At 49.8% G+C, this 17,209-nt stretch overlaps 1 protein-coding gene across 1 annotated transcript in view; it reads left to right on the forward strand.

Moving 5' to 3' along the window:
* The window catches only part of LOC144730832 (small G protein signaling modulator 1-like), a 36,002-nt gene extending 20,505 nt beyond the window's left edge, over positions 1-15,497 (forward strand). The window contains exons 9-14 of the mRNA XM_078611606.1: positions 8,722-8,926; positions 11,069-11,133; positions 12,574-12,719; positions 13,298-13,426; positions 14,487-14,822; positions 15,486-15,497. Coding sequence (XP_078467732.1) covers positions 8,722-8,926; positions 11,069-11,133; positions 12,574-12,719; positions 13,298-13,426; positions 14,487-14,822; positions 15,486-15,497 — 893 coding nt within the window. The remainder of the gene's footprint in view (positions 1-8,721; positions 8,927-11,068; positions 11,134-12,573; positions 12,720-13,297; positions 13,427-14,486; positions 14,823-15,485) is intronic.
* The last annotated feature ends 1,712 nt before the right edge of the window (positions 15,498-17,209 follow it).

A 17,209-nucleotide genomic window follows, 5' to 3' on the forward strand; every position in this document is an offset into this window, starting at 1 on the left:
TTGCATGGAAAGTACGTTTCTAGTACGTTGGGCTCCGTATGGTGTGAAAGAAGTTCCACATACGTACATAACATAGCATCCTACTTTTAAGACAGTTTGATTCGCCTTCAGATTGATTTTGTACCTTACCGAGCAATATTCATTCATACATGAGCTACATTGATACATCTTGATATCTTTAGTTGGCAGAAATGTTTTCAAATGCGTAAGTGCGGAGAGATTTATTTATCATAGAACAATATGATACCTCAGACGAAAAACAATTTTACGACAGTGAATGGAGTGTTCTTATGCAATATTCGCAGTCGCTGATAAACATATAAGAGTGAATTCAATGTTATTCTGAAATAGCCTCAGAGTGGCTGATGATCAAGAAATAGAAACAAGAGCCTGTTTCTTTTTGGAGGACAGCTGATAACCGAGACAGCCATTGACATCGTTTCCTTTCCCAAGGGGAAAGAAAGACCCTGCTACGATACCATTTGGTGTTAGACATCCAGGGCAGCCTTAGGTGTCACGTGTCTACTGAGCAGCAGCTGCCGGGTCTTAGAGGGTAAGGGAAAGGCATGGACGTGGTCTGGTGACATCAACAGTGTTGGCCATTGTGCAACCTTGATTGTTCATACGCAATGTGGTGTCCTTATGAAGGTAATTTCTCCCCACACAGTGCCCCCCCCCCCCCCCGTCTGTTTCAGCCAACCAAGGTTGCTGTGGTCCTCAATTCTCTTTACCCGTTGGTACATTTCCAAACAAACCCCTAAAAGTCGGTTACATCAAGCCTGCAGTCGTTTTGAAAGTCTCTGCAACCTGCCGCTCGGAATGTGGGCAAAGATCGGCCGCGCGAGGGAGAGACTTTCTCGATGTCTTGCGTCTTGCGCCTCCGTACGAAGCGTGCGCCAACACGCTCCCCCGCTCCCCCGCTCACCCCTCCCCCACCCCGTGCCACCCCACTCCCCACCTGCCTGTCGCCTTTCAAATCATCGTCTCACTTTTCTCAAAATTCCTTTCCAAGCTGGGATAGGGATCTTGCGATCGCTGCTCGTCAACAGCGCAGGGTAGTCCGGCGGGTGGCGGCGACTGTGGGGATGACCGCGTTTCCGTAAGAGGGTGACAAGCAACGACCACTGCCACCGACCCCCCCCCCCACCACCTTCTGAGATCAACTGCCACTCCAAGTTGACAAACGACACAGCAGCCAACGAGGCCCAAATGTAATCTGAAAAAGCTGTTCTTGTTTCAATGCGCGTGATAGTTTAAGGGGAAGAACGTCAACTCGTTAATGCGCGCACGGCACTCGCTCTCGTGGGGGGAGAGAGAGAACGAGGCGTGAGGAACCACAGGCTAAGCGGGAAGGCAGCCGCGCGGTGAGCCATTGCCCACAATTGCCCAAGTTCTGCGGTCCTCTCTATATTGAGGAGTTATTGGCCAAAAATACAGCACGTGCAACGTTGCTGCAAAGGTCTTTCATTCTCCTAAAAATGAAAAGGTGTTCGCTAATTAACGCTGTCAAAGAGCCCTGCGGGTGCGTTCTAGGGTTGTGCCGCGTGTTGCTCGGTATGATGCCTGACGTTTCAACTCGCAAAGAAGCTGCCAGCACGCGGAGTGAAGCTTCGGGTCGTCGCGCCGAATAACGCGCGGTTACAGCCCCAAAACACATCAGCTTTATGTGGCACAACCGCGAAAATCTACGCAGCAATGTCAAATCCTTATTTGAGACGTTAGTTGCACATACGCAATGGACGTGAGTGTCCGGCGAGCGTGCCCTTTTGCGTGCAGCGCTCAATATTTTCAATATTTGATCTCCAACTTTTTTTTTAATTTCGACAAGTGTAACTTGAGCAGAAACGATCACCATGCTCATTATTCATGCAATTGTAAATCTCTCCCTTCGCCCCTCCCCCTCGTCCTCATTTTGAAGTTCCCATCGGCGTGCTCCTGAACGCCAACAACGAGCGAAAGCACAGTTGGACTCATGCTCTCTCTTAGTCACGATTATGCCACCCCCCCCCCCCCCCCACAATATTGTATCAAATTTCGATTTAAAGCTTTCGTAACTGCAGGGATTCATCTTCTTGGTTCTTTCGGTAAAGTCACGTAGAATGGAAATAATAAAAATAAAACATAACAAAATAATTCTCACGACGTTTCGGCCACAACGCAAGCAGCCGTCCTCAGGTGGAGAGCAGGTCTGTCGAGAAGGCAGACCTGCTCTCCACCTGAGGACGGCTGCTTGCGTTGTGGCCGAAACGTCGTGAGAATTATTTTATTATGTTTTATTTTTATTATTTTATTATTTCCATTCTACGTGACTTTACCGAAAGAACCAAGAAGAATATTGTATCAATTAACCTATCCGACGGCGGTCTCTCCCACGGCTAGGCACCGACAACCTAATGCGTGTCTAACGTAGGCCCGACAACTTTTAAATAGGTCTGACACTCGTCAGATGTAATTTTTTTTTAGCACACATCAGTATTTACGCACGACATCCCCGCTTAGCCTTAGCAGGCAACCCGCCTTTGCTTATCGCCACAGGGGCAGAAGGGCCAGAAGCCGCATTGGCGCAAGGGGGTGACCGCAAATGCGAACGCCGTTGCGCATTAGCACGCTTCTCTGGGCCTCGTGCTTGCGAAGACGCTCCTGCCATCGTTGGCATGATTATTGTGGGGAGCTCATTGTTGACACGGCCTTGGGGTGGCGGGGGGCTCTCAGAGAATGGGGGCGCGTGGTGGGGTCGACGTGGTGGGTGGTGCTTGCCTCTCTCTTCCTGTTTCCGCTGCCCTGTCTGGCGTGGTGGCCGTCTGCTCCATCCCTAACCCAGCTGTGTTGGGCTTTTTTTCTGTCGGCACTGGCTTTCGGTTACACATGACAACGAAGGTTGAGTGTTGGGGCTCACCGTGGAAGACACAAGGCTCGGCCGCCTGGGTAGGCGGCGCTCTTGGCCCTGCGTTTTATCCACGCTAATGTCGCTTTTTATTTCGCATTTGTAAAACAACAACAACGTTATTATTTCTTTGCAAGTATTTACAGAGTGCACCCAAAACCACGTTATGCGGCTCTGAAAATTCCCGGTGGTGGATTTTTGTTTTTTTGGATCGAACGTCGATCGACCCCGTGACAACAATCTGTCAAAGCGTGGCAAGGTGACGAACGCTTTGTTTGCACATCATTAGCATCGCTCGCAACTCGTACGGGTGTTGGGTGCAATTATGGACGTACGTTTCTCACTTGTGGCGCTGTCGTTATCCACACTTGACGCACAATTTTGGCAAATGGGGTCTGCGTCCGCAGTCTAGTGCGACCGTGTACACACGTGTACTCGATGCGCACATGGCCATGGGTTTGCATGCACATGCGGCCTTGGTTTTGGGTGCACCCTACAAATATGTGACCAGTACCTTGGGACAATTTATACGAGTCAATGCTACATATATATGAACAAAATGAGCCTGACTTCACATCCCAATCATGTACGGGTAAGTTAGGGTGTCAGAGCACCAGCTGTTTGTAAATTGCTATTGCAGTCCACACAGAATAAATGTGTTAAAAGTTCCAAGGAGGTATCATTGGCATTGCTTGGGGATTGGCAAGCCTCTCTGCATTTGCCAGCACCCTTTGTGCTTTGCAACAAAAGAATAGCCACAGCTCCAGGTTACATTTTGTACGGCACATAATCTGGAATAAATTACATAGGGCCCACAAATTGGACAGTGTGGAGCTGGAGATGCAATCTCCATTTTTACCCCTACGGTAAAAAAATAGGCTTCACGGTTACATAGCTGTTGGGGAGGTGATTCGTGTGGTATGTACCTCTTTGTGCTGTAGAGGTTTCTGTAATTAATTCACTGAGCCCCCAATGCCGTGGGAATTGCTGAGGCCCTGATGCTGGCATTTCCTCTGAGTGATAGATGCCAATAATCACATGGTGATAGACGACAAAACCTGAACCGACAGAAAAGAAACCCATTTTTTGGGAGCACATGCTTTTCCCCTGTAATTCTTCACCGAGTTGACCCAACCCTATCTCTCCCCCTTCCTAAAATTCCAAGTGAAATGAATGAGAGCAAAAACAAATCATAAATTTACACCTCCCTCTAACCTCTGACCTTTGAACTGTGGGATATCGGCCGCCCCTGGGCCTACCTTTCTTCAGCAGGCACTTGAGCCACGGGAAAGATCACTAACGGACGCTTTCTTTGTTCATAACTACAGTAGTATATTTAACATCCACTTTCTCACAAGCCAGTTGGACTAGCTGATTACGTCACTTTGCGTTTCTAGGCTGCACAGTGCCATGGATCTTGTCGGTAGACCTACACGAGCGTCAGAACTTCAGAAAGCAATGGGACATTTCAATTCGGCTGCCGTTGCGGGTGTGTATTCTTTCCAAAAAATATACGCACAATCTACGTGAAAGTAACGCTGGTAAAGGAAATTTAGGCTCGGCCTCCGTTGGTTTTCTTGTTTCAACACCCAGCATATAGTTGCGTATATTTTTTGCCAACGCAAGGGCATGCTCGCACGGTAAGCGACACCACGCTTTGTCTTTAGAGGGCCAAACTTTTCAAATATCAAACAGCTCCGAGAAGAGTTCTCGTGTACGGCACCGCAGCCGAAACGTATCAGTCTCTGCGCGCGTATTTTTTGGGGGTGAATTTGACATTGTACGGAGCATCGCACAGGAGAACCGAATAAAAAAAAATGCGACGCTTGAACTTCAAAGCGCTGTTTTCAATATTTTCAAAGTTTGACCCCTAAAGTGTTAAATAACGTATCGGGCACATCTTTGTATATTTAAATATAGTGCGGGGCCTTCTATACAGATTTATTATAATTTGTTTTATTTATTCTTAGGTTCGGTTAAAAGAGTTGTCACAGGCTGAAGAATTAAGGTGAAGAGCATTGGCTCAGAGTAAAACAAACAACTGCTTGGCTGCTCGATTAATGGACTTGATCTGACGTTGCTTTGCCAATCTTCTCTCTCTCTTTTGCCCCCTCCTGGGGGACTTTTGCCTACAGCTCTTAATCAAGACGTCACACTTTACACATCTTTTTTTTTCTTCCGCTGTTTGTTTGTTTATTGTTGTTGTTGTTCGTATTCTAATTGTGGAATGCAGTTTGCGTTGAACGTTAAGGAAAACTTGTTACAGTATAATTTTTTTCTCATGATAATTGATCGTTTGCTTTAATAGAATGTGATTTTTTTTTTTACATTTGTCTCTCAGACGTTCTTGATGTTTGTTTGTGGCGTTGAACACGGTTTGTTTTTCTGATATTGTGCAGGAAGGCTGCGTTGTAGTGATAAATATTTGATAACTGTAGTTGTTTTGTTTTTAAGTTGGCATTTCAAGCCCAATTGATTTTATTTTTTAACAAATAAGTATCATCTGGTGAAAGCTAATGTTTTTCTCATCATAAAAGTTCCATTTACCTTTCAAACTAACGCATCAGCTAAGTTAAGCCAACTATTTTCGCACGGAAAAAAACAAAGCGGTTTCCATCACAGCAAAACAATTGGATATTTTGCGGTACGCTTAAGAAAAAAAATTGGTGTCAGGAATGAAACTTGAAAGAATCGAGTCACTGCAAGCTGGAGTTACGTGTACTGTGTCCAGAAACCTCAACAAAATCGTCAAAAACACTGCCTTCAAAAGCAGGGCCATTGTGCTAAATGTCCTCTATTCTAAAAAAAATCCTTTTTAAGGCAGTTTCTTTGCCGAATGTGTTGAGTTTATATTTAAATGTGTGCACCACTGCCAATGCGGTGTCACCAAATAATGTTGCAGAGGACCAAAGAGACAAATCTCGACTCTTCGGTTGTACGAGCTGTACAGATCAGCTTCGGTGTTTGCATGGTACATTCCATATCTCTAGGGCAGTTTTTCCCGGAGAGCTTCAGATAAACTCTTTAGAATGCACGTGGTTCGTCAGCCGCCGCTGGTGTGTTTGCAGGATGCGGAGTAGATATGTAAACTGCACGGAATCCAGTTCAGAAGCAAGCGACACCCAACAGACCAAACACGTCCACGTGTAGATTTCTTAATATTATTTATATTATTGTGCGCTCATGAAAGATACACTTAACCTTGCAAAACAGATTCCGAAGCCGGAAAGAACCCCAGTATTCTCTGTCTTTTAAAGTTAATTACCATTGAATTCTGATTACTAAACGGATCTCAGTTTGTCTCTTATTGACGCCCACACCCATCAAGTCAGTGGCAGCAATTTCCCTTTGGACAGACAAGCACGCTGCGGGTATAGATTATTCCTTGTTTACGCACCCGGTGAGAGACACTTTGCTCATGCGCTGGCCCCATTCAGGGTAATTTCTAGAGGCCATCTGGAAATGGTGCTGTTGTAAGCCCCCTGGAGCCGAGCCATTGCTCACAATTTACCACGTGATCTATGAACACCTGGGTAAAAACGATTGGACATTTTCCTGCAAATTATCCTTTTCGTTTAGGCAGACAGCCGCTGTTTGCCACAGACCATTTTTTGAGATTGTTAGTTTTTTTATATGGAATTAAAGTGCGCCGTCATTAATGTGACGTAAATGTAGACAGGTTTCTCTCACTTTACGCGGTGGTAGTAGATGCGTTCCAAAAAAATTGGCGCACAAAGCGAAACCGCACGAGACGGCTGCCTTGCCGAGTAGCGCCAATGGTACACACACAGCACGCACACAGCACATACAGCACACACACAGTACACACACACACACAGTACACACACACAGCACACACACAGCACATACAGCACACACACAGCACACACACAGCACATACAGCACACACACAGTACACACACACACAGCACACACACAGCACACACACAGCACATACAGCACACACACAGTACACACACACACAGTACACACACACACAGTACACACACAGTACATACAGCACACACACAGAACACACACACACACAGTACACACACACACAGCACACACACAGCACATACAGCACACACAGCACATACAGCACACACACAGTACACACACACACAGCACACACACAGCACACACATCACACACACAGTACACACATACAGTACACACACACAGTACACACATCACACACGCACAGTACACACACAACACATACAGCACACACAGTACACACATCACACACAGTGTACACATCACACACAGTACACACACACAGTACACACATACACAGTACACACACACAGTACACACATCACACACACACAGTACACAGACACATCACACACAGTACACACATCACACACACACAGTACACACACACATCACACACACAGTACACACACACATCACACACAGTACACACACATCACCCACACACACAGTACACACACACATCACACACACACAGTACACACACAATGTTGTCCCATGTCCGGCCACATATGAGTGAATCCAAACCGCACTGAGCAAATTCTGGGCAGAAATAGGTTTTGCCGCATATATACGGAGTGATTCAAAAAAATGTTAACACTTATATGGGACTGTCGTTTTCAATTGGAAAAGAACGGATACTACACTGTAACGTGATAACAAAAGTATGTTAATAGCTTCAAAAAGTCAAAGAATCTCCACTTGTTCGCCATCGTTGTCAACGCGTGGCCAGGAATCTTCTCCATGTGGTCTCCAGAGCCCGGAAGCATATTTCTCGTGGTATTGTTGCAAATTCTCAGAAGTGTTAACATTGTTTTGAAGCACCCTGTATATGCGGAAATTGCGCCCAAAGCGAATCTGCGTAAAGCGAGGGAAACCCTCGAAGTGAAATTATATCTCAATTGTAATTCATAAAGTAAGTTGCAACGTCGCATTGAACAAAACACAACAAAAACATCTACGAACTGTTTTTGCGGCATGCAAGAGCTGTCTGTGAAAGAGGTGTGCCTCCTGTACCCTGGTATGAGGCTGCATAGCACGGAGAAAGTGCACGGAGCGGACGCTGCGTGGTCCGTCCGCACCATTTCATGACCAGCAGGGTGTTCTAATCAACGGTGTCTCCTCTCAAATTTCACTGCAAGTCAATGCGTCGTCTTCTCTGGCTCCGTCCTCCCGTAGCGAGTCTATTATTAACATTTAAAATAAACGTCAGGCTCCCTGCGTTCTCCTGTGATGTAAATGCATCTAAGTAGACCTTGCAGTTATCTTTTATTTTATTTCACACAAATTATACAGAATCAGAATATTTATTTATACTAGAGGAATCCGATGAGCTATGAAGCTCTTTTTCATAGATGTCCAGTAGTGGCGGGTAAGAACGTTACAACAACAGCTACAAAAACACGATAGTCGTGCAAAGTACAAGAAAGCTAAACAAATCACCCAAAAATATACAAATAAAACTAAACCATCCCCATCCCACCACGAAAAGCCCACTGAGGTATTAACCTGTTTGTCAAAAGCAACCTGAACACAGATGGAGTTGAAACATAAATTAAAGCGCAGTAGCGCCAGCTTACAGAGACTCGCAAAGCGCAAGAAAATTCCATGACAAGTCCAAAAATCGATCTCAATTTCGCTTTGTCACATATATATTCCCATTCATTATTTCCTTAATTTATTTGACGCGTGTCCATGATTTTCCAGACGCCACTCACTATTCGGCCAATCTTGAGAAGCTCCGCTGGAACGGCGGGTGAGGATTAACGGTCGACTGGCGGTCGTTGTTGTCGTTGTTTGTTTGTTTGTTGTTATTGTCCCCGTGGCTTTGGGCTCAGTCTCGCAGGACCTGCTGGAAGGGCAGGCCTCTAACGTGGCCCTCGGCAGCCCCGGCCAGTGCCCGCCGCCCCCGCTCTGGCAGTCGGGCGAGGCGAGCCCGATGAGACCCTACGCTCCGGTGCCTGGCGCTCCCTCGCCCGGCTCCCCCTCTCTGCCGCCCGACGCGGTGCCCGCCGCCTACCCCACGCACATCGCCGCCGAGAGGTACGCGGAGCCACCACCCCCCCCCCCCCCTGCTGCCCCCTGCTGCCCCCCGCTGCCCCCCGCTGCCCCCCTCCGCAGGACATCCGCGAGGTACTTTGGCAGGAGAACGCGTGGCGTTCTTCAACTGAACCTTATGAGCGGTACCCCGAGATTACCATCGTCAACCCGGCTCTCGCGTAATGTCCGTGATGCGGTCATCTTTAGTCTGTTGATGGTCGGCGATGCGGCAATCGACTCATCTCGACGAGCCGTACACAATGCACGATTAAAAGTTGAATTTTTCGATAACGGATTTTTAAATGCTGATGTTTGGCGTTTCGACATCGTGGAGTGGCACCGATTTCGGATTGATTGTTACCCCAGTCGCGGAGTGAAGCACACCCCTGGAACAAAAATAGCGTCCCAGAAATAAAATATTTAATTGCCTCGGCCAATTTGTATGATTTGGTTACCCCGGTGTACCGCCGCCGTAAGGATGAACTGGCAACGCCGGTGGTAGCGGTGGCGTAGCCGTCGAGCGGTTTGAGTTTCTTCTCTTCCTTCAATGAGTCGGAGTGTGCACGGACATTGTACGTCGCTGACGAGCTCACGTGCGTTCGACTTCGCATGTGGACGCTTGAATAAATTGTTGTACGCGCAATGCAATTCGACGATTTGCCTTCACCCGCGCTCAGTGTTCCTGGAACTGCCTCGTAAGCGCGCACATCTTTTCACAAATGTCGATTTAAACGCCGCATGCACGCCTGCTCGCCTTTTTGCAATGTACTCACATCCCCCAGTCACTTGTGTGTTTTTGTTGCTTTTAGATTTGAAGCTTTCGTGACTGCAAGGATTCATACTCTTAGGTTCTTTCGGTAGAGTCACGTGGGCAAAAAATAAATAATAAATAATAAAAATAAAAATAATAGAATAAATAATAGAAATAAAATAAAAATCACGACGTTTCGGAGGCAACACAAGCTTCCGTCTTCAGGTGGAACCGTCACAGCACGATTGCTGTATCAAGTTTTGAAGCTTGTGTTGTCTCTGAAACGTCGTGATTTATTATTTTATTTATATTATTTATTCTATTATTTATTTGTATTATTTATTTTTTACCTACGTGACTTTACCGAAAAAACCTAAGAGTTTGTTGCTTTTGTTGGATAAATTATGTTTCGCGCTGGCAATTGGGGTGTGTGTGTGTTGATGGTGAGGGCGTTCATCACAGCAGTGGATAGAGCACGACGATGGCGACGTTGAGTGTTTATGTCCCTTAACACTTTGCTGCTGCCATTAAGCGCACGCTCATTTAGATGCAGTTCAAGGGGTGTGTGTCGTGTGGTGTTCTCAAGTACCCTTGAACTGTTGCTACATGTAACGAGGACATTCATAAAACTCTGATAAATGGCAGTGCTGCACCTCGGGTTGCCCCATCAGTTGTCCCGGTATGTTCACTGTTGAGGCAACTGCTGTCCAGGGAAATCTGTAAACTATCACCGGGACATAAAGCAAATAAAGAAACCAAGGTGTTCTTTTATTTCTTAGCAATATTAAAAAGATACCACTTACATGTAGTTCTCCCTTGTTCCGGTATTCTTCTTCCCACGATAGGCCCTTTTCATTTTGTACCTCGGAGGTGGCAACGCTATTTTAAGCAGCTGGTTCACACAGCAGAGCAGACGATGTGCATGCGTCCCTGGTACGTACGTACGTTGAACTTCTTTCGCACCGTGCGTAGCCAACCGTGCAAATCGGCGGCGCGGGGGAAGGACAACAAACCAAGCACATAAAGCAGTTCTAAAGAAGTGAGTTTTCAATCGAGATGATTTTAAAGTGCACAGCTCCCGGTGGCTTCCTAACATCGGAAGGAAGAGCGTTCCAGACAGCCGCAGAAGTGCGTCTGAAAGCGCCGCGCGATGCGATCACTGCCGTCTTGGTTCGATGGCCGAGCCAAAATCCGCTGCTGCTGCTGCTGCTGCGAAGATGACGACCGGAGTTCGCGTGACCTGATGGTTCATGTTCCTTGACGAGATCAGCGAGACAAACGCGTGCGTGCGTGCGTTTAGTTATTCCGATTGCTTGTTCTCTCCAGAAGCCTGTGTGTGCTGATTGTGTGCCATGTCCTCTGGTGTGCTTTGTCTCTGCCCCCGCGTGCTCAAGGACTCCACTCAAGAGCCTCTGCGACAACATGAGGAGACAAATTCTGTCCCGCGCTTTCTTCGGCTGTGAGTGCCCAAACAGCAGCCGCGGGGCCACCAGATCGGTCGACTCGCCATCGGAAGGCTTTGGCGATTGACTCTTGGGGGGGCGGGTTGATCAAAGTCAGTGTCGCTTCGTGGGTAGGCAATATCGTAATGCCGAGCCTCTGAAGAGACTTGCTCCGCCCGGAATGCGGAGTTTCCACCACTGGCTTAAGGCCACCGATGTAGGTTCATACCGCTGCACTCTCATTTGAGCAGGGAGGCAACAAATCCCCTCCCACCCCCCGTGTAGCCTTAACAGACTGTTGGGGCAAGTGCAGTTAGCGAGCAGTGGCAATGTTTTTTTTTTTACAAATCGCACTAGGTACTCATTTGAGGCTGAGTCGCCCTAGGGGAGGCCCCAACATCGGTTCAGATAATCGTCACTGGTGTTTGTTCCGTGAGCGGGAATCGAACCCGGGCTGCCGGGTTTGCGACACAGTGTGCTAACCGATTCTACACCACTTCTCCCCTCATTTGAGCCGGGAGGCACCGAAAGTGAGAGACATACACACACGCGCACGCGAGCGTGTGCGTGTGTGTGTGTCTCACTCAGAGTGAGACACACACACACACACGCGCGCGAGCGTGTGTGTGTGTGTCTCACTCAGAGTGAGAGACACACACACACGCGCGCGCGAGCGTGTGGCCGGGTGGCTCATGGATCAGCGCACCGAGCCGACCCAACTGAGATCCTGAGATCGAGTTGCAGCTGCACGTCATTGAATCGAGTTATCAAGTTTAACGAGCTCTTGATCCCGTCCCGGCTCACTTATGACTCGACGAAGAAAACAAATTCTACGTGTTTTGGTACTAAATTTTGGCTTATTGGAGGGCACGTAAAAAGGTGTGCCCTTAGCGTGGGTAATATTCTATTGAGATGAATTCAGAAGTCGTTCCATGATGACACGTCGTATCACGAAATAGCGATGTCGAGAGCGCAATTTGAAAAAAAAAAATTTTTTGGAAACAAATGGTGAGGGGAGTATGAGGTGGACGAGTGACTCAGGTCGGCGATTCGCACTCGGAGCGCTGACCCCTCGCCGCCAAACTCCTGGGTTCGAATCTGGGCTTCAGTCAAGCGAAGCAATACGTGCGAGCACACGTCTGTGGGTGTGGGGAACAGTGGCTCGGAAGCCAACATCAGTGGGAAGTGTGATCAGAACTTGTCCTGGGCCTCCGCAATTAAACGAGTGCCCGGTGTAAAAATCTGCGGTTTGGCATGCATGTAACTTCTTTCGCTCCGTACGTGCCGATCGGAGGTGCGGGAAAATCGCGGGCGCGGCCGGTTGTGTGGCTCTGGCCACACGACCCCTTTGTGCGCCGTGCCGGCCTTCACCGGTGCTCGCTGTCAGCACTTGCGCCAGCGGTCGATCGCCTACACGGGAGTTTGTGTGCCGTCGTGCGTGTGTTGCGGTTTGCCAGGGCTCGCCTACTGCAGACACCTGAGCACAGTGCGCACGCACCTGTCCGCGCTGGTGAACACCGACATCGTGCCGGCGGATCGGCCATGCGACGCCAGCGGCGGCCTCACCCAGCAGCTCTGGGCTGCCATGGAGGCCGGCACGGAGGTATAAACTGCAGCACCAACGGCACACCATCAACCACAATGCCACCCGCACCGACAAACGCACCCACAACCGCACCCGCCAACTGCACCACGAACTGCACGTTGAGAAAGTAAGCTAAATTAAATTTCGATTTAAAGCTTTCGTGACTGCAGGGATTCATCTTCTTGGTTCTTTCGGTAAAGTCACGTAGAAGGGAAGTTTTATTTTTATTATTTTATTACTTCCCTTCTACGTGACTTTACCGAAAGAACTAAGAAGATGTAAGCTAAATTGTGCTCTTAAAAGTCTTTGCAACGTCAAAATCACCAGACTAGGCTTTGCATCAATTTAAGTCCATCAATTTGTTTAACCTGCTGACCCACTCCTACTGGACATCTGTGAAATCGAGCGTCATTGCTCATCGGATCCCTCCTCCAGTCTAAATAAATATCCTTATCAAGTCGTACAGCAGAGTCGAGCTCCCCGTTCTCCGCTTTTCTTCGAGCAGTGGTGGAAATTCCATGTTCCTATGGCGCCGCGGCACGAGCGTCTCTCTCTCTCTTATGACAACCGCTGTCGTGCGAACACGCTTCGCTCAGGAGGTGAGCGAGACGGAGATGGTGAGGCTGGTGTACTACGGCGGAGTGGATCCCTCCGTCCGGCACCATGTGTGGCCATACCTTCTCGGCCACTACCAGCTGGGCATGACGGCAAGCGAGAAGCAGCAGGTGATGCTCGGGCACCGCTTAGATCGACCGAGATCGATCCCGGCGGGGCCTTTTTCTCTCTCTCTCTCTCTCTGTGTGGTGGAGTTTTGTCCACAGAAACCCGCCCTAGTTTCACGAATTCATCGCCTCTTATTTCACACGCGTAAAATTTATCGTTGGATAATTTTTTGTTCAATGGACGTGGAGTGTGTTCTGCACATGGGAGCGATCGTCAGCCCGCAGAGACACGTTTGTGAACCGCAGAGCTACCATCTGCAGGCCATCAAACGGCCCAGCGAGTTTTGATGTTTCACAAATCTCTTCGTGACTCACCAACCCTTGCTTCCAAAAACGCTGGGTCACAGCTGTAGCGCCCACCGCACCAGCCCGGCAGCGATTCCGTGCGAGAGCATCGTGCTGTCAGATTGCCGGGACAATGATCCGGAGATGTTGACCTTGGTGCGAGAGCGGAAAGCCTGAGGCCTCGTGTTAGAGTGGTGAAGGGCGACGACGAGCCTGCACCTGGGTGCCCCGTCTCCCTCGCCACCACCACCACCCTCTCCCCCACCACCACCCTCTCACCACCACCACCCTCTTGCCAACATGTCACCACCCGCTCACCACTCACTCACCCACCTCTCCCGCCCCTTAGCCTCTCCCCCCCACCACCACCCTCTCACCACCCGCTCACCACTCACTCACCCACCTCTCCCCCACCCTTACCCTCTCCCCCCCACCACCACCCTCTCACCACCCGCTCACCACTCACTCACCCACCTCTCCCGCCCCTTACCCTCTCCCCCACCCTCACCCTCTCACCACCCGCTCACCACCCGCTCACCACTCACTCACCCACCTCTCCCCCACCACCACCCTCTCCCCCCCACCACCACCCTCTCACCACCCGCTCACCACTCACTCACCCACCTCTCCCGCCCCTCTCCCCCACCCTCACCCTCTCGCCATTCCCACCACCCTCTGGCCACCCTTGGCCAACGCCTCAACGACGCTCTGTTCCGTACAAGCACCGCTCCCTGTCTCCGCCGTGTCGTGTCCCCCCCCCCCCCCCCCCCCGGTGCAGGTGGACGAGGACACGCGCGCGCGCTTCGAGGACACGAGCTCCGCGTGGCGCGCGTGCCAGGCGGCCGTGCAGGTGCGCGAACGCGAGCGGGAGGCGGTGGGCGGCCACGGGAGGCACGCCGCCACCGGCACGCGCGCCGCGGGCTCCGTCGGCAGCCCGGGCGTCGTTGCTGGCACCGGCGTCGGCGTCGTTGCCGGCGTCGCGGTGCAGGGAGTTACGGCGAGGAGTCGCGCCGCGTCCCCGCTGGCGGCGCTCGGCCGCCTCTCGAGCTCGGCGGGGAGCCTGGAGGCACGGCTCCTGCGCTTCGGCGCGTTCGGCTCGAGCGTCAGCAGCGAGGTGAGGAGGCGGCGGGGTGGGGGACGCGTCGGCTCGCCAGGCTCGTGGGCATCGCGTCGGGGGCACCGAGTTGGCACCACGGCGGCGGTCGGGGTTTTGGGTTTTGAGTTCAGCTGCTGGGGGCTAAACCGGGTTCTCAAGTGTAGTGAGTTCATGGCATTCATCCCGTGCTGTGATGATTGCACGTAAATATACTTTTGTTTGGCTTGTTTAAGCTCTGCTATTTCAACATTGCGCGCCACCTAGTGTCGGAAAGTGTCCATTGAAATGAGATCAGAAGTAGTTCTATTACATCCTTTTCGAACACACGGTGATACGCTGCTCCCTCTGAGAGGGTCACGTGATACAGTTCTTTATCTCGCCACGTGCGTAGATATCTCTTAATCCCAGTGTGTGTAAATGCAGAATGAAAAAGAGGAGTTTTAAAAAGAAAGGAGACAATTGCTGGTAGCGCGGTGAGCCATGTGGACGCCAAGGGCAGGAGGCGACGAGGCTGTACACTTGCCCAACGCGTGCGTCACGCGAACCGTCGGAGCGCCCACTGTGCTCTCCCGACAGCTCACGTCAATAGATGTGGGGCCTCTCGAACCCTCGTAAGGGCCGCTCGCCTAGAGAGGTCAATCCTTGCCGCTTCGCGTTGCGAGCGCTGTGATTTTGGCGCAGGTGCCGGCGTGAGCGCGCATCGGTCCGACCTGTTTGCAGACGTGTCGGAGAAAGAGGAGCCCGCTCCTCTCCCGGGGAGGATCCCTCCTAGGAGGATGAGCTCGCATCTCGTCACATCGCGCCCAGCAACGTAGAGCGGGGCGCGTGTGCATCGATTGGCCCCCGTGCAGCATGCCCGAGTGTCTTTCTCACGAGACGCTTCCTCGTCCAGTCCGCTGCACCGTGCCGTGCAAATTGTAACGCACCGAAGCAGGCGGATGCAAGACACGAGCCCGCGTTCAAATACGACGGCAAAAAAAAAAAAACCCGTACGGCCCACGTTGTAATGGTGCAACAACAAAAACATGCATCTTCTTGGTTCTTTCGGTAAAGTCACGTAGAATGGAAATAATAAAATAATACAAAATAAAACATAATAAAATTATTCTCACGACGTTTCGGCCCAGGTACAGCTCTGTCTTCTCGACAGACTTGTTCTCCACCTGAGGACGGCTGCTTGCGTTGTGGCCGAAACGTCGTGAGAATTATTTTATTATGTTTTATTTTTATTATTTTATTATTTCCATTCTACGTGATGACTTTACCGAAAGAACCAAAAAGATGAATCCCTGCAGTCACGAAAGCTTTAAATCGAAAAACATGTATGTTCACGTTTCGCCAAGTTATTGTTTGCTCTCAAGGGCAGATTGTCTGTCGACAAACCATGGCACGGTTGCCGTGGTTGTGCTGTGGACTTCATTGGAGTACGTTTATGAAATGTTTAAGCTGACCTAATAAGTGCAAATAAGCCACGCATTTTCAACGGCGTTAAAATTGTTATCATTCTCGCTTTTAACATGCGAGGTCTGTCTTGCAAATTATATTTGTCCTTTCAATGTCTCACCTGGTTATGAATAGAGGGAAAACATTCCGGGCTACCTATTTATTCATCTGCATGCAGCCTACCTACCTACCTGCTTGCCTGCCTACCTGCATGCCTACCTAGTGACCTACATCCACGATACCCACCCAGCTCTATGCCTACCTCGTGTTTTACGTGGAAATGGTTCAGATAACAAAGTTTAATCAGGTCACGTGAAACAAGATCTATCCTTAGCGATCAAGCGGCGCTGTATTATACCCGCAAGTGCTGCCAATGTATCTGGAGAAGTATAGGTTCATTTAAATTATATGTGATAGAAATGCATAATAGTATAACGTACTGTATAACCACATTGCTTGTTCTGATGGAAGTGATAATACGCTACGACTGTGCTTTCATGAAATTCTGACCGGAGACTGCTTGTCTTGTTAGAATGTCGGTTACGAGTCGCGATGAAAGAAAGCGGTCACTTGCGACCGTCATCTTTTTGCCGCCGACTCTGCACGCAGACTCTGTTGCATGGACCTTCCCTGCAGCTACGCACGAATGCCGGTCAACCCTGCGAGTGATTTTCCTGCTCCATCTCCCCCCCCCCCCGTGTTCGGTGCCGCGCCGTCGCAGTCACCCGACGACAAATAGACGCGTGCCTGCCGCGGTGAAACCCCGGTCGTCCGATGCTGTTTCACGTCGAGTCGAGCGGTGCTGAGTGGCTCGGGATTCAGAGCGAACCGAGGCGATCCTGGGTTCAAAACCCTGGGGCTTCCGGCCGCATGTGATAAAAGCCACCAACGAAGACAACAACAAAAAACTCGATGACATTTGTCAACGATTCGAATCGGGATTCTCCAGTGGAATCTGTTGA

Source organism: Lampetra planeri, chromosome 37, assembly GCF_965212315.1.
Source record: "Lampetra planeri chromosome 37, kcLamPlan1.2.h2, whole genome shotgun sequence".
NCBI lineage: Eukaryota > Metazoa > Chordata > Hyperoartia > Petromyzontiformes > Petromyzontidae > Lampetra > Lampetra planeri.